The sequence below is a fragment of the Lagenorhynchus albirostris genome, chromosome 4 (assembly GCF_949774975.1).
Source record: "Lagenorhynchus albirostris chromosome 4, mLagAlb1.1, whole genome shotgun sequence".
NCBI classification, from domain to species: domain Eukaryota; kingdom Metazoa; phylum Chordata; class Mammalia; order Artiodactyla; family Delphinidae; genus Lagenorhynchus; species Lagenorhynchus albirostris.
In genome coordinates this window covers 3,442,282-3,464,873 of record NC_083098.1, presented here as the reverse complement: position 1 = coordinate 3,464,873, position 22,592 = coordinate 3,442,282, and the positions used below count along the sequence as shown (strand labels likewise).

The window sequence follows — 22,592 nt, the reverse complement described above, 5'->3', positions numbered from 1 at the left end:
GTCCATAAAGGCACATGGAGACGAACGCTCTTGCTAACATTTTCTCATAAACATTCTCAAGGCCAGACACCGGGAGAAGCGTCGCGGACAGAAAGAGGAAAAGAAAAGACAATTCTTGCCCGGGGTTCCATTCTAACGGGAGGTGACAAATGAAGCAGGAAGTTAATAAGCAACGAGAACGCTGCGAAGTGCTAAGGACCACACCACCCTTATCCAGAATTAGGCTGCACGAAGAGGCGAGGGCGTGCTGCCCCGCGGCGGAACCAGAGGCCTGCACACACGCCCCTACGGGGACCCGGGCGACAGCAAGGCCGCGGCTCCGGGAACCCTCCGCCCGGCCCCCGCCTCACTTCCACGGCCGGGCGAGAATCGAAGCACAACACAGCCGCCAGGCTGCCCCAAACCCCCGGACCTTGGCATTTCCTGCCCCGTTTCCCAGACAAACGGAGTTTCACAGCAGCGGCCCCTCGCTAGTGAGCGGGACCCGGAGGCTGGAAGGGGCGTGGCTGTCCGACACGCTCTCCCCCACGCCACGACGGCAGGAAGAGCCATAAAGCTCGAGCGACAGGGATAGAAATACCTGGGGCTGCGGCTTCAGTGAGCGAGGAAAACAGGGCAGGCCGGGGGCAGAGAAAGCACGACCAGGAGAGCACGGCCGAGAGCGCAGTCAGACACCGCCGGAGGGCGGGCGGAGACGCCGGAAGTCGGGCGGAGACGCCGGAAGTCGGGCGGAGACGCCGGAAGTCGGGCCGCGGCCTCCGAGCTCCTGTCGGAAGGTGGTCGCCAGTGCCGCGGTTCTTCGCAGACGCCGCCGGTTTTGGGGTTTGGGCTGCGCGGCGGCCACGGGGTGTTCCGAGGAGCTCGCGAACACGTCTGCGGGCCACAATGTCGCACCCTTCCCCCCAGGCTAAGCCGTCCAACCCCAGTAACCCCCGAGTCTTCTTGGACGTGGACGTCGGAGGGGAGCGAGGTGAGGAGGCGGGGCTCCCGGGGTCGGGGTCCCAGAGGCTGGGGCGGGCCCGCGACCTTGTACCGGTGCCCTGGGGCGTGCGGAAGTTTCTGGAGGTTTCTGTCCGGGGGTGGTGGCGGCCTTTGGGTCTGTCTCGCCCGACTTGGCCGCCCTTCCCCGCCACCTACTTTTATGTTTGGGGGACATTCAGAAAACCCCGGATGTGCGTCTCGGGGGCTCCCGTCGCCTAAAAGTTCCGGATTTTTGTTTTATTTGGTGGACAAAACTGAGGACGTTAAGGCTGGGGTGCAGCCTGGCAGATAGCTCTGAGGACTGCTCTGAACGGCTAAGGGAGGAGCCGGGATATATAGGAGTTTTTGCAACAAAAACCAGGTCGTGGGAACATCAAAAGATGACCGTTAACAGAGGAAACCAGGCATGTCAAGTTAAGGGACGTAGCGCTTTTCTGTGTATGGGGAGATGCAAGAGTCCGGGCTCACTGAAACCCTTCCTTGGATGTGCACCTCGGCTGCCGGGGCCAGCGTCCTGTGCTTTCTCACCCTGAGTCTCCTCAGGGGGCACCTTTGGGCTGGCTGCAGCGGCTGAGGGCTCGGTGGGCTTGGCACTGGGCAGCCCGTTTGTCTTTATGCTGAGCTCCCGCAGGGCTCACTGTGCAGGCGGCTGTAATGAGAGGGCTCGATGGCTGCAACATCCTTTGCTTACTGGTGGGGCAGGTGATCCTCTTCCATTGACCGCGCGCGCATACACACCCCCTCCCCCCCCCCAGACTTATATGTATCAGTACTTTGATTTTGTTTTGAAATTTAGTGCCAGGTTTATCTTTTACCTGCCTTAGGAATTGTCTAGAATGTGAACTTTTCAGCTTTTGCTTCAGAGGCAGCACTGGGCAGGTTCCACAGAGCACAAAGACTACAGCTGTACCTACAGCATGGCCGACATGACCCCTCAGGATGTTTCATTTTCTCCTGTTGGTTACTTGGTGATGGGAAGTTATGAGCACAAGTCAGAGAAATTAATAAAATGAAAACCATTCCTAGTTCATGGTGTCCTTAAATGGTGCTACTCTTCTGGCTGCTGTGTTGATGATCCTTTGTAAGATGTAGTAAAATAATTGTTTCAAATTCATCTAGATACATGATACTTAACATGAGGTAGACTGAATTTGAATATTAGAAAACTGACCAAAAAAGAGAACTCGGTATTTCAGTCATCATAAAATTACCAACTCTCCTTTTACCATTTGCTTATTTAGCTGGTTGTTCTGCATACTGACACAGTTTCATTTTTTCTTTCAGTTGGTCGAATTGTCTTGGAATTGTTTGCAGATATTGTACCCAAAACGGCAGAAAATTTTCGTGCATTGTGTACAGGAGAAAAAGGCATTGGACCCACCACTGGGAAACCTCTACATTTCAAAGGATGTCCTTTCCATAGAAGTACGAATGCGTTTTCTGAATCTGGTTTTCCTTATAGGTGATTGAATCCTGTTCTTTAGGAGTTAGGGAAGAAAACACTAAGTAGAGGGTGAGAGTTAACAATTACATATATTGGATGATTATTCAGCCATAAAAAGTAATGAAGTACTGATACATGGTACCATGGGGACAAACCTCGAAAATATTATGCTAAGTGATAAAAGCAAGACACAAAAACAAAAGGTCACTTGTTGTTTAACTTCATTTATATGAAATATCCAGGATAGATAAATCCATAGAGACAGAAAGCAAATTGGTGGTTGCCAGGGGCTAGGGGTAGAGGGATGGGGAGTGACTGCTTTTAATTTGTACAAGGTTTCATTTTGGGGTGATGAAAAGAACTTGAAACTAGACAGAGGTGATAATTACCAATACTGTGAATGTACTAAATGTCACTGAATTGTACACTTTAAAATGGTTAGTGGTTAATTTTATGCTATGTAAATTTTACCTCAATTAAAAAAAATCCTCCAAACTGTATGAACCAAAAAAAAAAAAATTACTGTTAGTTTCCAAAAGGATGCTTTGAGATCTGAGATGATAGCTCAGTTTCATAAAGGTTGGTCTGTGGAAGGTGGAATTAATTATGGGAGGGTACTAAGGTTTATTTATACAGAAATGGACTACCTTAGCTTCACCAGGGTGTGGCCATGGTAAACAAACAGAGCTTGGGTAGCTTGACTACCTGGTGACAGAAAGTTATGCCTACTTCTTGGGCAGGATTGCTTGGAAAGACTGCAGCCAACTTAAAGATTCTGTGTCTTGGACACCTGGTGTGATGTGTGATCAAAAGGTGACTTTTCACACTGTGTAGTCATACCTTTGTTCAGTGATTATTTGATGGCTCCCCCAATAGACTGTAGGCTCCATGAGTTCAGAAACTGTATCTTCTCACCATTTTGTCCTTAGCATCCAGCATAGTTATTGAGTAGGCCCGCAATAAATATTTGTTCAATGAATAAACAAATGAGTTAAACTATGAGTATTTAAATTCTTCTAAAACTTGATTAAGAAAAAATGAACAGTGATTTTTTTTTAAAAGAAGATGTTGGGGGTAGGAGTTTATTAATTTTATTTATTTTTGTTGTTTTGGGTCTTCGTTTCTGTGTGAGGGCTTTCTCTAGTTGTGGCAAGTGAGGGCCACTCTTCATCGCAGTGTGCGGGCCTCTCCCTATCGCGGCCTCTCTTTTTGCGGAGCACAGGCTCCAGACGCACAGGCTCAGTAGTTGTGGCCCACGGGCCTAGCTGCTCCACGGCATGTGGGATCCTCCCAGACCAGGGCTCAAACCCGTGTCCCCTGCATTAGCAGGCAGATTCTCAACCACTGTGCCACCAGGGAAGCCCCTAACAGTGATTTTAAAATACTTAAACTGTTGATTTACTTTCACGTTTAATAAACTACCAAAATATAAGCATACCATGGAGATATTGCAGGTTCAGTTCCAGTCCACTGCAATAAAGCGAATATTGCAGTAAAGCAAGTCACACGAATTTTTGGTTTCCCAGTGCATATAAAAGTTATGTTTATACTGTAGTCTATTGTGTGTAATAACATTATGTCTGAAAAAATAGTATGTACCTTAATCTAAAAATACTTTATTGCTAAAAAATGCCCAAACAATTATAGTAGTAACATCAAAGATTACTCATCACAGATCACCATAACAAATAATAATGAAAGTTTGAAATATTGCAAGAATTACCAAAATGTGACACAGAGATATGAAATGAGCAAATGCTTTTGAAAAAAAAATGGCACTGATAGACTTGCTCTATGCAGGATTGCCACAAGCCTTGCAAGTTGTAAAGAAAAAAAAACACAGTATCTGCAAAGCGCAATAAATGGAGGAGTGCCTGTGTGCTAATAAAGGGTGTGCAGAAAAGAGTTAACGTATCAGGCCTGAGGCTGCTGGCCTTAGAAGAGTCTCCTTGCAAGGGTGGCCACTGCCTGGAGTCAGGGAGCGTGGCGCTTGAACCTCTCTCTGAATCCTGGAGGTGATTTACTCTGCCTAGACTCTTTGTGCAATCTGATTTATGCTGGACAGTGCTCTCCTTTGGGAGTCTGGCAGTTTGCTTCCTGCTGGGCAGACAGTGCCTGCAGGATCAGCCCCAGCAGAGACCTCGGGTGCTGAGTCTCTGCAGGGCTCTCCTGGGGAGAAACACTGTGCACATGTTGCTGCATTTCTTTGCTGGGGGGAGGAGGAATGTGCCCTGTGACCATTCATGGGAGCGAGGGAGCATAAGGGAACACCTGGATTCCTCCAGGCTCTGCCCGTATCTTCTCTCCCTATCATCCAGCTGTGTCTTCTTACTTACTACATCCGTGTAATACAAACAGATACCGAGTTCTGTGAGTCCTGGGAAATCTCTGAGCATGCGGCAGTGTTCTTGGGAACCCTTGCTACTAAGTGATAATATTTGCTGAAGTACTTGCATTACAGTGTAACAAACCTCTTGGGAATAATTGGTTATTCAGTAGCATTTTTGAGTAACCATTATGCGCCCAGCCATGCACATGGTTACCAAGGAGGAAAAAAGGAGTTGCTGTACTTAATTGTTAGCCGGGAGAGACAGATCATTATGATACATATGATAAAAGGAGGTAGAATCAAGATGCTGTTGGAGAAGAATAAGGAGTTCCAGTTTTGGGGCCTGACAGTTCTGTAGGGGAGGTGCCATGCGGACTGTTCTTTGAGTGTTAGTGGGCCATCAGGGAGTGGGAGTAGCTGGGACTCAGACTGGGAAAAGCCTTTTAAGAGTTTGCAGTTGTGGACGGGGGCAGGGAATGACAGGAGAGAAGTTGTCCACATTACGACATATCCGTTAGTCAGCATTGCTGCCGTCATCTGTAGCTTCTAATGGCGATTTTCCTTTTTTGTAGTTATTAAGAAATTTATGATTCAGGGTGGAGACTTCTCAAATCAGAATGGGACAGGTGGAGAAAGTATTTATGGTGAAAAATTTGAAGATGAAAATTTCCATTATAAGGTAAAGTAGACAAAAATGCGTGTTTGTTTCTGATAATAAAAGTTATGTGCCTGGGATACTTGTTGAATTAGGATAAATGCCTCAGATGTGCTCAGATCTCCTTTATTTGTGAAAGGTATCATATTTGTAAATATACATCTTTTTTTTGGTTAATAAATTTATTTTATTTATTTATTTTTGGCTGTGTTGGGTCTTCATCGCTGCGCACGGGCTTTCTCCAGTTGCGGTGAGCGGGGGCTGCTCTTCATTGCGGTGCGCGGGCTTCTCATTGCAGCGGCTTCTCTTGTTGCAGAGCACGGGCTCTAGGCACAGTAGTTGTGGTGCGTGGGCTCAGTAGTTGTGGCTCACGGGCTCTAGAGTGCAGGCGCAGTAGTTGTGGCGCAGGGGCTTAGTCACTCCGCGGCATGTGGGATCTTCCCGGACCAGGGCTCGAACCTGTGTCCCCTGCATTGGCAGGCAGATTCCTAACCACTGCGCCACCAGGGAAGCCCCATAAATATACGTCTTTAATACGCAAATATTTCATCCAGTAGTGATTTTATTGGCAAGAATGCAACAGCTATTTCATTGTGATCCAGGTTTATATACTTCAGTAAAGCCAGTGTGTTTTTAAGGGTGGCCACCATATGGCAAAACTGTTTCCAGGAAAAATGTGCTCATCAGAGGGATGGTATGCTTTATGCTTAAATTAGAAGAGCAACGAAAGCATCGCTAATGTCTGGGATGTCAGGGGATTTGCACACTAGCAGATCTGGTTAACGTCCAGCCTCCTAAAGGACGTTAGTGGTGCCTGTGCCTTCTTATCTTCCTGGTCCCAAGATGTTCCCATTGGGGTATGTTGCATCATTCAGGTTATAAGAATGGACATGTAAGTACAAAAGTAAAGTGACTTTTTTTGGAAATGAGGAATATGAGCAAGGTAATTAGGATAATTTGAGAATAAAATGTCATCAGTCTTTTAAACAGTTTATTGCCTGCAGCTAGTACTGTCACTGGCGCCAAAGAGTTTATAAAAATGAAACGCCTTCATGATAAGGAATTAAAAATCTTGCCAGAAAGACAAGATTAAAACACATAGGACAACTGGAGAATAATACAATAATACGCTAGTAAATGCTAAGTTGATTGTGACTTTCTGTGTATGCTGTAGGAAGAAAGTATGATATATATTAGGGAAGCCACTGAGGGGGAATGGGTACTTAAGCTGGGCAAACTGGACCTCGCAAGGTGGCTGAGATTTGGTTAGAAGGAACTAGAATACAGATGCCAGTTTGAGGGAGGGATGTGAGTGAGGAAGGACAAAGGCGTGAGGAAATAAGGTTAATAATATTTAATATAGTGGGAAGAGCACCAAACTTTTGGAAGGGAGAAAGGGAAGCTACCAGAAGGATGAACACTAAGATCATGTGACGGACATGTTGAGAAGAAGCAAGGGGGCCTTTTGCAAGGGCATCTGGTTCTTCTACACGCTTGGTGGCCTTGAAGGCAGGGCTAGATTTAGGTTGAGGGGTAAAGGCACCTTAGGCGGGAGGACCAGCATGAGTGTTACACGTGCGGCCCAACAAGGAGTGCGTTTAGGAAGCCTTAGGGTCAGGTGGAAAGAGGAAGACAGTGGGGCCACGGAGCCTTTGAACAGGCTGGGCCAAGGTAGGTGTTGGGTTTCGGGAGGTACGCGGCAGTTCCTTTTGGGCATTCTTTCAAGAAGTGCTTCACCGGATGAAAGCTGTGATATTTGGCTTCCTTGGAGAGTAGGAAAGGACCTAACGGAACTTCCAGTCTAAACTGAATGTCCCTCGCTGTTCTCAGTGTAAAGAAAGAATCATAAAGGAAGAATCATAATGTAGGCCTGAGAGCGGGAGCACTGTTGAGTGCTTTTCAGAAAAAAACGCCCCCGTCATAAGAAAGGGCAAAGCCGAATCACGAGGTCTCCATCTTAAAGACGAAGCGTAAGCACTTTCTCAATACGGCCGGTTTAGAAGTGCCACCCCTGCCCCCCACGATTATTTCTGTTACTTCATTAGGTTTCATAAGCTTTTCTTAAAGTTTAAAAAGGGATTAAGTATCCCACGTTTTGTGAATTAAAGGTTACAGTTGGTACAAAGTAAGATTACACTACACGGTGTGATCTAAATAGTATTGCAGTCCACCCTAGTTTTGTGAATGGTTGGTAGAGAGTAATTCAGACAATAACTCTAACCTTGGTTTTCTTTAATGGCGTATTCCTGCAGCATGATAAGGAGGGATTACTGAGCATGGCAAATGCAGGCCGCAACACAAACGGCTCTCAGTTCTTCATCACGATGGTTCCGACTCCTCACTTGGATGGCAAACACGTGGTGTTTGGCCAAGTGATTAAAGGAATGGGTGTGGCAAGGATTCTGGAGAATGTGGAGGTGAAAGGTGAAAAACCTGCCAAAGTGAGTACCAAGTGACAGGGTAAGACCCTCGTTATCCTAGCTGCCGTCTTAGCAAATGTAAGTAAAAGGCTCAGATGATGGTTAGCTGAAAGACGTTAGGACGGCTCTTGTTAAAGAAGCCTGGCCCTGCCACTTTTTCTTCAAAGCCCTTTTGTACACTGGGAGAGATGAGGGCAGTTTAAAAGGAGGTTGTTATGATTTCAGCATCAGTCTTGCTGATTTTGGTAACTTAACTCTCCTAGACCTGCAAAACTTTGAGTCAGTGTGTATACGAGTACAGAGAGAGCAGGAAACCGGGAAACCTTGGTCTCCTCTCTGCCATTTAACTTGTGGTTTAGGCTTGCTCTTGTTATTTAACTTTTCTTGGCCCGTTTCCTCAGCCTACATAAATCATTTAAGGGTTTAGACTGGATTATGTCACTCCCAAGAGGCTTGTGCTCTAAATGTGTGTGACTCCACCCTCACGGGCAGGTTTGTGAGTGGAATTGGAGACTCAGACCTGCAGGAGGGGGGCTGCCACTCAGTGTGCAAAGGAAACAGCAGTCAGTGAGTCGAAGGCACGTGCCCGTGTAAGGAGAATCCCACGGGGAACGATGAAACTTCCCACGTAGTCTGTGTGCACGGAGCTCCTGGACAGCAGCAGCAGGCACGTGTGCTGCGAAGTGACCCTGCTGTGCTCCTCGCGGTGTGTGCAGAGGTGCGCCTCCCGACGCCAGCCTGTCGCATCAGAAGCAGCTTGGACGCTGTTGCTCATGCCTTGCGGCTGGAGAGCTTTTAAGCCCAGACTCTTGTTAAAGTCGTCATTAATATGGTAGACGCTTCTACAATTGAGGGTTGTTTTTACAGTTGTGCGTTACTGCAGACTGCGGAGAACTGAAGGGAGGGGATGATTGGGGAATATTCCCCAAGGATGGATCTGGTGACAGTCATCCAGACTTCCCCGAGGATGCAGACATAGATGTAAAAGATGTGAGTACTTTCACGTGGGTTAAAGTTTAAGTACTTAAACTGCTAAAAATATTTAGCCCTAAAATTTTGATCTTTTTATATCAGTCTGTCTCAATGATAGAACTTAGCACTAAACCGCGTTATATACTAAAACCCAACATATTCGTGTTCTTTCTTTTGTACAGGTAGATAAAATTTTATTAATAACGGAAGACTTAAAAAACATTGGAAATACTTTTTTCAAATCCCAGAACTGGGAGATGGCCATTAAAAAATACACAAAAGTTTTAAGGTAATAAAATATTTTTAATAAATTGCTGTAAGAACTTGAAATTGAATTATAAACTGAAATTCAAGAGTTGTTTTTTCTATTTTTGGCATATTACTTGCAGAGTAACCAGGTATATTGAAATAGGTGCATTTCTTTGGTTGCTTCCAGATTCTTATTTTGAAAAATTTCAAAACACAGAAAAGTTAAGAATAGTACATGGATAGCCATGTACCTTTACCTGTGTTCACCAGTTTTTAAGTTTTGCCACACTTGTTTGTTTTGTTTTTTTTTTTTTTTTGCGGTACGCGGGCCTCTCACTGTTGTGGCCTCTACCGTTACGGAGCACAGGCTCCGGACGCGCAGGCTCAGCGGCCATGGCTCACGGGCCCAGCCGCTCTGCGGCATGTGGGATCTTCCCGGACCAGGGCACGAACCCGTGTCCCCTGCATCGGCAGGTGGACTCCCAACCACTGTGCTACCAGGGAAGCCCTGCCACACTTGTTTTTGCAGAATCATTTTGAAAGGAAGTTGCAGATACCATGACACTTTACCCCTCAATATTTTAGCAAGCATTTCCTGAGAAGCCAGGACACACTTCTACTTAGCCTTAAGACTATGAAAACATCTCCCAAATACCATTATGTCATCCATATTCAGAGGTCCCCAGTTGTTTCAATTTTGTTTTGTTTTTATGCCAGTATCCATTATATCCTTTGGTTTTATGTCTCTAAGGCTCCTCTAATCTTTAATCTCCACTTTTTTTAGTCATTTGCATTTTGTGGCGTCGAAGCCCGTTGTCTTACGGAATACCATCTGTGTGTTTATTGCTTCCTCAAGGTTAGTTTGAGGTTATATATTTTAGCAAGGACTTGAATAGGTGACGTGTATGTTTCCTATGATACCGTGTCCTGAAGGCACGTGGCAGTTTCGCCCGTTTTGAGTTTTGGCACTTGGTTGAAGTGGCGTTAGCCACGTCTCTGTTATGAAAGTACCTTTCCCCTTTGTAAATAATAAGTCCTCTGTGAGATGATAACTGTGAGATTTTGTGAACATCTCATTCCTGGCCTTTCATCCAGTGGTTTCAGCATCATTGAAGCCCTTTGCCTGAATCAGTTATTACACTGACGCTTGCAGAACTGCGATTTTCTCAGTCATTCTGCAGTTACGAGCTGGCATTCTTCTGTTTGAAAGACCCTCTACCCCTCCTTCTTTTAAAGTATTACTGTAGTATTTGATCAATTCAACGAATTATACTATTACCGTCGTTCTTTCTGATGCTTGAAGGCTTCCCGATTGTCTGATGGGAGCCCCTTTCCTGTATCCCTTTGACTGTTCTGTTAGTCTGTGAGCTCTTGCTTTCTGCCACAAGATGGTCCAGACCCATCTTATACTTAACCTTGTGTCCAGATCTGAGTTTCTCCAAGGAGCCCTGATTCTTTTCAGTGGGGGACAGACTCTAGAAATCAAATTCTGGGGGCCAGGCCCTTTTCAGTAAACAGCTAGGAACTACAGTAAAAGACAAGTCAGAATCACCACCACAGGGCTCTTCACCTGTCCCCATTCCAGTCCCTGTCCCACAATGACAGCCTTGGTTCCAAACCTAATTACACTGGAAAGTGGGTGATGGAAACCTGAGCTTTACAAATAGAAGTGTTCCTTACTGTATAATCTCTAGGTTTGGGGATTGTTCTTAAGTTGTCTTCTTTGAACATTTTGGGAAAGAAGTTGGAACAAGTAAAAATCTTCTAAAGGAAAGCATTTAATAAAAAGATTGTGGTCATTAAGAACATTAATATTAGCATGTGATGAACTTTTGTATCAGAACTGACGCAGCACGTTTTGACCGAGTGGAGGAGAGCAGAGTTAAGTCTTAATGGGGGCTGCTTGTACCGATGTGTTCTCCAGGTATGTGGAAGGCTCGAAGGCTGCTACTGAGAACGCAGGCAGAGCAAAGCTGCAGCCTGTCACTTTGAGCTGCCTGCTGAATATCGGAGCTTGCAAACTGAAGCTGTCCGATTGGCAGGGAGCAGTCGACAGCTGTTTGGAGGTAAGTCTGTTGATGTTACCTTTTTGAAAGAGTTGGATGATGACTTACTACTTTGAACAAAAGCAGTTTTATGTGACACTACTGTTATCTTATTGCGGAGGACCTAGTGAGACCCAGTGAAACATAATCTAAGTCACTTTATCTCTGAGTATTTTGGACCTCAGTTCTTCCTCTCAGACCATTCATTTAGCTTATAACACTACATCACTTAATTTCTCTGAAGACATTTTCCTCCTCAGCTCATTTATTCACTTAACAGTTGAGTGCCTGTTATGTGCCAGGCATTGGAAGACAGAGCCAGGAATGACTGCGACTGTGGCCGGCGAGGTTGTTAGCAGAGCGTCGTCGCTTTGCCATCTTGAGCAAGTTCCTACTTGCAGAGTCTGAGTTTCTTCGTACGCCAAATGGAAATACTGCTTTCCTCCTGGGATTGTTAAGACCATGTGTAATGCACGTAAAGCGTTTAGCGCAGTGCTGGGAGCAGGTTAAGCAGCTAACAGACACTTCGGTGTTTTAATTGAAAGACCCCCCCCCCCCTTGAGGAGCTTTTTTGGTGGGAGAAGGAGTCAGTTTCAACGTAGGGTCGTCAGGACTTGTACAGGGACAGTGCGTGCTGTTGGGACACATAGGAAGGTGCCCTGCCTTCACGGGGACGTCCGGGAGTGCTAACGACAAAGCTGGCAAGGTGGCAGCCTGCCTTCCTTAAACAGAGCAGTTATGACTGCCTCCCTCTTGCACAGTTTGTTTGAACAGTTTTCCAAACTAAAACATATATTTTAGAAAGACCGCCTCTAGTAACTTTTATGTATATTGCACATTAATCTAGGTCACAAAGATCAGCTATGCCCGAGCAAGTGGAAATAAAATGAGGTCCTAATTTAGTGGGGTAGGTGGAATAAGGAATAAGAATGTGTTTATTAGGAGGGAACATGCGACAGAGGATGAGATCACTCTTCACTCTGGATCGCTTTTTGACCTTTGTGAGGCAGATAATATACACCCTTTTCAGTAAAATCGGAATATTGACCTCTAAAAGATGTTACTAAAGATGTCACTATTTTATGTTTCAGAGGAGAAGCCTATTAAAAGTTACTCATGCTCCTGAAAAACCCCTAGATGTCAACCAAATGAGTGTATCCAAATTCTATCCAGAATGTTTTTCTCCTATCAGCTAGGGCCCAATCAGGAGATAGACACCACACAGTAATTCCAACAGAGAAAGGTTACTGTCAGATACACATAAGGGGCAGATTGGAGTAGCGAGGGGTTGGCTAGGAGAGGGAACGCTGAAGGATCTGGGCATTGCAGGGTATATGTGTATGTATATGTGCAGAGACGTGTGTGATGCAGGAGCAGCTGCTCCCTCTGGGGTGCATGGAGGCCCTGGGCCGAGACCCAGGCGCGACGGGGAGGGGGGCTGGGCCACACTGGGTGCCCCGGAGCTTGGGGGAGCTCGCAGGAGGCTCTCAGGGACCTGGAAGGGAAGTGGGTCCCTCGCCCGTGGGCACTGGGCGCCCTCTGCTGACAAAGCAGCGTGTAACCGGAGGCTCTCAGGGCCCAGCGCCCTTATCACAGAACAGTGAACGGCTGGTTTGGAGCTAACGGGCAGTAAATGGAAATCCAGCATGTATACTTAGTACTCAGTACTTAGATAAAAATACTAACTGTATAACTTTCTGTAGGCCCTTGAAATAGATCCGGCAAATACCAAAGCACTGTACCGTAGAGCCCAAGGATGGCAAGGACTAAAAGAATACGACCAAGCATTGGTAAAGTTTTGTTTTAAATTTTATTTTTTAACATCTTTATTGGAGTATAATTGCTTTACATTCGTGTGTTAGTTTCTGCTTTACAACAAAGTGAATCAGTTACACATATACATATATCCCCGTATCTCTTCCCTCTTGTGTCTCCCTCCCACCCTCCCTATCCCAGCCCTCTAGGTGGTCACAAAGCGCCGAGCTGATGTCCCTGTGCTATGCGGCTGCTTCCCACTATCTATTTTACGTTTGGTAGTGTATATATGTCATTGCCACTCTCCTACTTTGTCCCAGCTTACCGTTCCCCCTCCCCGCATCCTCAAGTCCATTCTCTAGTAGGTCTGCATCTTTATTCCCGTCCTGCCCCTAGGTTCTTCATGACTTTTTTTTTTTTTTTTTTTTAGATTCCGTATATATGTGTTAGCATACGGTATTTGTTTTTCTCTTTCTGACTTACTTCACTCTGTATGACAGTCTCTAGGTCCATCCACCTCACTACAGACAACTCAGTTTTGTTCCATTTTATGGCTAGTATTCCATTGTATATATGCGCCACTTCTCCTTTATCCATTCCTCTGTTGATGGACACTTAGGTTGCTTCCATGTCCTGGCTTGTAAATAGAGCTGCAATAAACACTGTGGTACATGACTCTTTTTGAGTTATGGTTTTCTCAGGGTATATGCCCAGTAGTGGGATTGTTGGGTCATATGGTAGTTCTATTTTTAGTTCTTTAAGGAACCTCCCTACTGTTCTCCATAGTGGCTGTATCAGTTTATATTCCCACCAACAGTGCAAGAGGGTTCCCTTTTCTCCACACCCTCTCCAGCATTTATTGTTTGTAGATTTTTTGATGACGGCCATTCTGACTGGTGTGAGGTGATACCTCATTGTAGTTTTGATTTGCATTTCTCTAATGATTAATGATGTTGAGCATTCTTTCATGTGTCTGTTGGCAATCTGTATACCTTCTTTGGAGAAATGTCTTCTGCCCATTTTCGGAGTGCGTTGTTTGTTTTTTTAATATTGAGCTGCATGAGCTGCTTGTAAAATTTGGAGATTAATCCTTTGTCAGTTGCTTCATTTGCAAATATTTTCTCCCATTCTGAGGGTTGTCTTTTCATCTTGTTTATGGTTTCCTTTGCTGTGCAAAACCTTTTACGTTTTCTTAGGTCCCATTTGTTTATTTTTGCTTTTATTTCCATTTCTCTAGGAGGTGGGTCAAAAAGAAACTTGCTGTGATTTATGTCATAGAGTGTTCTGCCAGTGTTTTCCTCTAAGAGTTTGATGGTGTCTGGCCTTACATTTAGGTCTTTAATCCATTTTGAATTTATTTTTGTGTATGGTGTTAGGGAGTGTTCTAATTTCATTCTTTTACATGTAGCTGTCCAGGTTTCCCAATACCACTTATTGAAAAGGCTGTCTTTTCTCCACTGTATATTCTTGCCTCCTTTATCAAAGATAAGGTGACCATAGGTGCGTGGGTTTATCTCTGGGCTTTCTATCCTGTTCCATTGATCTATATTTCTGTTCCTGTGTCAGTACCATACTGACTTGATTACTGTAGCTTTGTAGTATAGTCTGAAGTCAGGAAGCCTGATTCCTCCAGCTCCATTTTTCTTTCTCAAGATTGCTTTGGCTATTTGGGGTCTTTTGTGTTTCCATACAAATTGTGAAATTTCTTGTTCTAGTTCTGTGAACAATGCCAGTGGTAGTTTGATAGGGATTGCATTGAATCTGTAGATTGCTTTGGGTAGTAGAGTCATTTTCACAATGTTGATTCTTCCAGTCCAAGAACATCGTATATCTCTCCATCTGTTGGTATCATCTTTAATTTCTTTCATCAGTGTCTTATAATTTCCTGCATACAGGTCTTTTGTCTCCTTAGGTAGGTTTGTTCCTAGATATGTTATTCTTTTTGTTGCAATGGTAAATGAGAGTGTTTCCTTAATTTCTCTTACAGATTGTTCATCGTTAGTGTATAGGAATGCAAGAGACTTCTGTGCATTAATTTTGTATCCTGCTACTTTACTAAATTCATTGATTAGTTCTAGTAGTTTTCTGGTGGCATTTTTAGGATTCTCTATGTATAGTATCATGTCATCTGCAAACAGTGACAGCTTTGCTTCTTTTCCAATTTGGATTCGTATTATTTCTTTTTCTTCTCTGATTGCCGTGGCTAAAACTTCCAAAACTATGTTGAATAAGAGTGGTGAGAGTGGGAAACCTTGTCTTGTTCCTGATCTTAGTGGAAATACTTTCAGTTTTTCACCATTGAGGACGATGTTGGCTGTGGGTTTGCCATATATGGCTTTTATTATGTTGAGGAAAGTTCCCTCTAGGCCTACTTTCTCGAGGGTTTTTATCACAAATGGGTGTTAAATTTTGTCGAAAGCTTTCTCTGCATCTATTGAGATGACCATATGGTTTTTCTCCTTCAATTTGTTAATATGGTGTATCACATTGATTGATTTGCGTATATTGAAGAATCCTTGCATCCCTGGGATAAACCCCACTTGATCATAGTGTATGGTCCTTTTAATATGCTGTTGGATTGTGTTTGCTATTATTTTGTTGAGGATTTTTGCATCTGTGTTTATCAGTGATATTGGCCTGTAGTTTTCTTTCTTTGTGACATCCTTGTCTGGTTTTGGTATCAGGGTGATGGTGGCCTCGTAGAATGAGTTTGGGAGTGTTCCTCCCTCTGCTATAGTTTGGAAGGTTTTGAGAAGGATAGGTGTTAGCTCTTCTCTAAATGATGCATAAAATTCGCCTGTGAAGCCGTCTGGTCCTGGGCTTTTGTTTGTTGGAAGTTTTTTTTTGTGTGTGTGTGTGTGTGTGGTACGCGGGCCTCTCACTGTTGCGGCCTCTCCCGTTGTGGAGCATAGGCTCCGGTCACGCAAGCTCAGGGGCCATAGCTCATGGGCCCAGCCGCTCCGAGGCACGTGGGATCTTCCTGGACCGGGGCACGAACCTGTGTCCCTTGCATCGGCAGGCGAACTCTCAACGACTGCGCCACCAGGGAAGCCCTTGTTGGAAGATTTTTAATCACAGTTTCAATTTCAGTGCTTGTGATTGGTCTGTAGATATTTTCTATTTCTTCCTGGTTCGGTCTCGGAAGGTTGTGCATTTCTAAGAATTTGTCCATTTCTTCCAGGTTGTCCACTTTATTGGCATACACTTGCTTATAGTAATCTCTCATGATCCTCTGTATTTCGGCAGTGTCATTTGTTACTTCTCATTTTTCATTTGTAATTCTATTGATTTGAGTCTTCTTTTTTTTTTTTGATAAGTCTGGCTAATGGTTTATCAATTTTGCTTATTTTCTCAAAGAATCAGTTCTTAGTTTTATTGCTCTTTACTATCGTTTCCTTCACTTCTTTTCCTTTATTTCTGATTGGATCTTTATGATTTCTTTCCTAATGCTAACTTTGGGGGGTTTTTGTTCTTCTTTCTCTAATTGCTTTAGGTGTAAGGTTAGGTTGTTTATTTGAGATGTTTCTTGAGGTAGGATTGTACTGCTATAAACTTCCCTCTTAGAACTGCTTTTGCTGCCTCCTATAGGTTTTGGGTCATCATGTTTTCATTGTCATTTGTTTCTAGGTATTTTTAGATTTCCACTTTGATTTCTTCAGTGATCTCTTGGTTATTTAGTAGCATATTATTTAGACTCCATGTGTTTGTTATCTCTTTTTCCTGTAATTGATACCTACTTTTCAGCATTGTGGTTGGAAAAGATACTTGATACGATTTCAGTTTTCTTAAATTTACCAAGGCTTGATTTGTGACCCAAGATGTGATCTATCCTGGACAATGTTCCATGAGCACTTGAGACGAACGTATATTCTGTTGTTTTTGGGTGGAATGTCCTATAAATATCAATTAAGTCCATCTTGTTTAATGTATCATTTAAAGCTTGTGTTTCCTTATTTATTTTCATTTTTGATGATCTGTCCATTGGTGAAAGTGGGGTGTTAAAGTCCCCTACTATGATTGTGTTACTGTTGATTTCCCCTTTTATGGCTGTTAGCCTTTGCCTTATGTATTGAGGTGCTCCTATGTTGGGTGCCTAAATATTTACAATTGTTATATCTTCTTCTTGGATCGATCCCTTGATCAGTATGTAGTGTCCTTCTTTGTCTCTTGTAATAGTCTTTGTTTTAAAGTCTATTTTGTCTGATATGAGAATTGCTACTCCAGCTTTCTTTTGGTTTCCATTTGCATGGAATATCTTTTTCCATCCCCTCACTTTCAGTCTGTATGTGTCCCGAGGTCTGAAGTGGGTCTCTTGTAGACAGCATATATATGGGTCTTGTTTTTCTATCCATTCAGCCAGTCTGTGTCTTTTGGTTGGAGCATTTAATCCATTTACATTTAAGGTAATTATCGATATGTATGTTCCTATTACCATTTTCTTAATTGTTTTGGGTTTATTATTGTAGGTCTTTTCCTTCTCCTGTGTTTCCTGCCTAGAGAAGTACCTTTAGCGTTTGTTGTAAAGCTGGTTTGGTGGTGCTGAATTCTCTTAGCTTTTGCTTGTCTGTAAAGGTTTTAATTTCTCCATCAAATTTGAATGAGATCCTTGCTGGGTAGAGTAATCTTGGTTGTAGGTTTTTCTCCTTCATCACTTTAAATATGTCCTGCCACTCTGTTCTGGCTAGTAGAGTTTCTGCTGAAAGATCAGCTGTTAACCTTATGGGGATTCCTTTATGTGTCATTTGTTTTTCCCTTGCTGCTTTTAATATTTGTTCTTTGTATTTAATTTTTGATAGTTTGATTAATATGTGTCTTGGCATGTTTCTCCCTGGATTTTTCCTGTATGGGACTCTCTGTGCTTCCTGGACTTGATTAACTATTTCCTTTCCCATATTAGGGAAGTTTTCAACTATAATCTTTTCAAATATTTTCTCAGTCATTTTCTTTTTCTCTTTTTCTTCTCGGACCCCTATAATTTGAATGTTGGTGTGTTTAATGTTGTCCCAGAGGTCTCTGAGACTGTCAATTCTTTTCATTCTTTTTTCTTTATTCTGCTCTGAGGTAGTTATTTTCACTATTTTATCTTCGAGGTCACTTATCCGTTCTTCTGCCTCAGTTATTCTGCTATTGATACCTTCTAGAGAATTAATTTCATTTATTGTGTTGTTCATCTCTGTTTGTTTGCTCTGTAGTTCTTCTAGGTCCTTGTTAAACGTTTCTTGTATTTTCTCCATTCTATTTCCAAGATTTTGGATCATCTTTACTGTCATTGTTCTGAATTCTTTTTCAGGTAGAGTGCCTATTTCCTCTTCATTTGTTAGGTCTGGTGGGTTTTTGCCTTGCTCCTTCATCTGCTGTGTGTTTCTCTGTCTTCTCCTTTTGCTTAACTTACTGTGGTCTCCTTTTTGCAGGCTGCAGGTTCATAGTTCCCGTTGTTTTTGATGTCTGCCCCCAGTGGCTAAGGTTGGTTCAGTGGGTTGTGTAGGCTTCCTGGTGGAGGGGACTAGTGCCAGTGTTCTGGTGGATGAGGCTGGATCTTGTCTTTCTGGTGGGCAGGTCCACGTCTGGTGGTGGGTTTTGGGGTGTCTGAGGCCTTATTATGATTTTAGGCAGCCTCTCTGCTAATGGGTGGGTTTGTGTTCCTGTCTTGCTAGTTGTTTGGCATAGGGTGTCCAGCACTGGAGATTGCTGGCCGTTGGGTGGAGCTGGGTCTTGGTGTTGAGATGGAGAATTCTGGGAGAGTTTCGCTGTTTGATATTATGTGGAGCTGGGAGGTCTCTGGGAGGTCTCTGGTGGACCAGTGTCCTGAACTTGGCTCTCCCACCTCAGAGGCTCAGGCCTGATGCCTGGCTGGAGCACCAAGAGCCTGTCCTCCACGCAGCTCAGAATAAAATGTAGAAAAAAAAGAAAGAAAAAGAAGGTAAAATAAAATAAAGTAAAATAAAGTTATTAAAATAAAAAATATTAAGAAATAAATTTTGTAAGTAAGAATAATAAAAAAAAAACGGACAGACAGAACCCTAGGACAAATGGTAAAAGAAAGCTATACAGACAAAACCACACACAGACGCATACACATACACACTCAGAAAAAGAGAAAAAGGGAAAAAAAAAATATATCGTTGCTCCCAAAGTCCACCTCCTCAATTTGGAATGATTCTTTGTCTATTCATGTATTCCACAGATGCAGGTACATCAAGTTTATTGTGGAGCTTTAATCCGCTGCTCCTGAGGCTGCTGGGAGAGATTTCCCTTTCTCTTCTTTGTTTGCACAGTTCCCAGGGGCTCAGCTTTGGATTTGGCCCCGCCTCTGCGTGTAGGTCGCTGGAGGGCGTCTGTTCTTCGCTCAGACAAGACGGGGTTAAAGGAGCCGCTGATTCGGGGGCTCTGGCTCACTCAGGCCGGGGGGAGGGAGGGGTACGGATGTGGGGCAAGCCTGCAGCGGCAGAGGCCGGCATAACATTGCACCAGCCTGAGGCGTGCTGTGTGTTCTCCCGGGGAAGCTGTTCCTGGATCCCGGGACCCTGGCAGTGGCGGGCTGCACAGGCTCCCCAGAAGGGGTGTGTGGATAGTGACCTGTGCTCGCACACAGGCCCCTTGGTGGCGGCAGCAGCAGCCTTAGCGTCTCATGCCCGTCTCTGGGGTCCGCGCTTTTAGCTGAGGCTTGTGCCCGTGTCTGGAGCTCATTTAGGTGGTGCTCTGAATCCCCTCTCCTCGCGCACCACCTGCCTCTTCAGCAGCTCCAGACTTTTCCCGGACTCCCTCCCGGCTAGCTGTGGTGCACTAGCCCACTTCAGGCTGTGTTCACGCCGCCAATCCCAGTCCTCTCCCTGGGATCCGACCAAAGCCCAAGCCTTAGCTCCCAGTCCCCGCCCGCCTCGGCGGGTGAGCAGACAAGCCTCTCGGGCTGGTGAGTGCTGGTCGGCACCGATCCTCCATGCGGGAATATCTCTGCTTTGCCCTCCGCACCCACCCCTGTGGCTGCGCTCTTCTCCGTGGTTCCAAAGCTTCCCCCCTCTGCCACCCGCAGTCTCAGCCCGTGAAGGGGCTTCTAGTGTGTGGAAACCTTTCCTCCTTCATGGCTCCCTGCCAGAGGTGCAGGTCCCGTCCCTATTCTTTTCTCTTTTTCTTTTTCTTTTGCCCTACCCAGGTACGTGGGGGAGTTTCTTGCCTTTTGGGAGGTCTGAGGTGTTCTGTAGTTGTTCCATGTGTAGATGTAGTTTTGATGTATCTGTGGGGAGGAAGGTGATGTCCACGTCTCACTCCTCCGCCATCTTGAAGCTCCTCTCTGTTTTAAATTTTAATTAAAAAAGAAAACCACTGTCATAACTCATAACCTAATATTTCTTTAATTTTTTTTCCCAATTAAAGGCTGATCTTAAGAAAGCTCAGGAGATAGCACCAGAGGATAAAGGTAAGTTGGCAGTTTCTGTAGTGCAAGTTCATTTTGTCCCTTAAGAATTGATCCTCATGAACTAGCATACGCTTTGCCACTTAGAGGTTGCCTTGTCCAGCAGATACTGCAGAGCGCCTGTTCCAGGCCAGACTCCAGGCGTGCTGGAGAAAGCACAAGTCAGGGTCCTGCCTTCAGCTTACACTGCAGCCACTGTCCACGTATCTGAAGACTGTGTGCTCTGCTGTCCTGTAATTCTAGATGGAAGAGCAGCGTTAGAAGACATAGTATTTAGGGCGAATTTAGTGTTTGGGACCATTTCTTAAGCTGAACGTGGCCATTACCTAAGTATTCTAGCTACTGAATATGTTTTAGGAAAGTTTTGGAAAGCTGTGACAAAAATAAGCCTGTTTTTCAAATAAACCAAGTACACATGGTGATTCTAGGTCTAGATGTGGACATAGGTCTTTGGGGAGGCACTTCAGTGGGGTCCCCCCTCTGATGGAAGGGAGAAGGCGTATCTGTGTGTAATTCAGTTAGTTCTCTCGGTGGACAGTCTCCTAAAATTGTGCTCTGTGGTTTTTATGTTTGTGTGGTTGCTTTCTCCAAGTAAAATACACTGTTAATACGGCTCAGTTACCCTTCAAAGAGTTATATCATTTTTTATCACACTAAAGCATGAGTTTGCTGGCCAGCCTAATTTTTTGGATGTTTTGAGAAATAACTCATATTACATATTTATTTTGCAGCTATCCAGGCAGAATTGCTGAAAGTCAAGCAAAAGATAAAGGCACAGAAAGATAAAGAGAAGGCAGCTTACGCAAAAATGTTTGCTTAATAAGGAATTCAGTTTTGCTTAAGTATGCATTGAAGTGAGACAATTAAAGGATCTTGTCTATTATGTATGATCCCTAATGTGTTCCCTCTGAGAATTCAGTTCCCATTGTTTGCAGTCTAGGAATACAGGTAGGGATTCACTCTTAATAGACCAGTGTTACAAAATATGCTGAAGTTGAACTCATTTTAAATGGTTCTCTGCATTACAAAGGATAATGGTGTCCAGTGTATTTTAAACTTCTAGACACATCTTGTTTGAATAAACAGATGAAAAGTTAAGTATGTATGTTGTTTCTCTCAGTTCTTTGATGCGTCTCTCTGTGACCTGTGTGCAGGGCTGGCAGACGTCTCTAAAGGGTCAGGTAGACATTACAGTCTGTCACGGCTACCCAGTTCCGCATGTGGAGCTCAAAAGCCCCCATCGACAGTGTGTAAGCCAGGAGGCACTGCTGTGTTCCAGTAAAACTGCGTAAGAAGAGTGGTGGGCTGGACGCCAACCTCTGGTCTAGGAGATACACTTTGCTGGAAGTGCTGAGCCTGATGAGTCAAATGTACATTGGAGGCCAGTAGTGCTAATAGTGTTTGAATCTCGGAAGACTTGGAGAGAGAAGTAGATGCTACATCACTTATAAAGTTTTATTTAAGAGAGATTCATAATATGGGACAGTTTTAGGTGTAGTATAAAATTATTTCACTGATAATTACTTTATGAACATTCTGATCAAAAATATATTTAAGCTGTTTTTGACACCTGTGAACTTCCAAACATTTGAAGTTAGCTTGCCGTCCATTTTAGAGACACTGGCACGGGTGAAGCCGGCTGCAGTTTACATTCCATTGTATGCTGGGCCTCCACCGCCTTCGGGTACCACCCAGTTAATATTCTGACTTGGATCCTTAATATCACATGTTTTACAGTGCACACAGTTCTGAGCATTTATCTGTAGCCGAAATCCATCACCTTGTTCCAAAGGTACAAATTCATAAACTCCTGTAAGAAAACATACGCAACTCTGTGCAGTAGCTGCCTTTAAAGCAGAGGCTAAAGTCCTGGAGAAATTAGCCACAGAAGCCCTCAGCGTTTGTGGACTGAATGTTTACCCACAGAATATTACAGAGATCTGGGTGTGTGCATTTGCTGTTGTATAAATTAAAAATGATAAAAGCAGAAGGTACAGCAGCATGTGGCTGAGTTGGTGTTACCAACAAGGGAACTCGAGGCTGAGCAGTTTTCGGGTGTGATGTTATATACGGACATACTTCAGAGACCCAGACGCCGCAATAAAGTGAATTATCACAATAGAGCAAGTCATGTGAATTTTTTTGTTGCCAGTGCATATGTAACAGTTACATTTACGCTACTTGGCAGTCTGTGAAGCGTGCAATAACAGCATTATGTCTAAAAAACAATGTACATGCCTTACTTAAAATACACTTTATTGCTAAAAAATGCTATCTGAGCCTTCAGCGAGTCATACTAACATCAAAGATCACGGAGCACAATATCAAATA

At 44.1% G+C, this 22,592-nt stretch overlaps 2 protein-coding genes across 7 annotated transcripts in view; one reads left to right on the top strand and one right to left on the bottom strand.

Annotated features, from left to right (window-relative positions):
• The first annotated feature begins 748 nt into the window (after nucleotides 1-748).
• PPID (peptidylprolyl isomerase D) lies at nucleotides 749-22,382 on the top strand. 3 transcript variants are annotated; one of them, XM_060147515.1, is made up of 10 exons: nucleotides 749-970; nucleotides 2,266-2,406; nucleotides 5,327-5,433; nucleotides 7,662-7,850; nucleotides 8,697-8,819; nucleotides 8,984-9,090; nucleotides 10,975-11,116; nucleotides 12,799-12,885; nucleotides 20,222-20,264; nucleotides 21,416-22,382. In XM_060147515.1, exons 1-10 carry the CDS (start codon nucleotides 886-888, stop codon nucleotides 21,541-21,543), a joined length of 1,152 nt encoding a protein of 383 aa, XP_060003498.1. In that variant the 5' UTR covers nucleotides 749-885; the 3' UTR covers nucleotides 21,544-22,382. The 3 variants fall into 3 exon arrangements, with proteins under 3 accessions (XP_060003498.1, XP_060003499.1, XP_060003500.1); XM_060147516.1 differs by lacking the exon at nucleotides 21,416-22,382 and adding an exon at nucleotides 20,993-21,364; XM_060147517.1 differs by lacking the exon at nucleotides 7,662-7,850.
• The window catches only part of ETFDH (electron transfer flavoprotein dehydrogenase), a 34,357-nt gene continuing 33,467 nt past the window's right edge, over nucleotides 21,703-22,592 (bottom strand). For all 4 annotated transcript variants that reach the window (XM_060147504.1, XM_060147506.1, XM_060147505.1 and 1 more), the window contains one exon: nucleotides 21,703-22,071. In XM_060147504.1, the coding sequence (XP_060003487.1) occupies nucleotides 21,908-22,071 (164 nt within the window). In that variant the 3' untranslated portion in view covers nucleotides 21,703-21,907. The remainder of the gene's footprint in view (nucleotides 22,072-22,592) is intronic.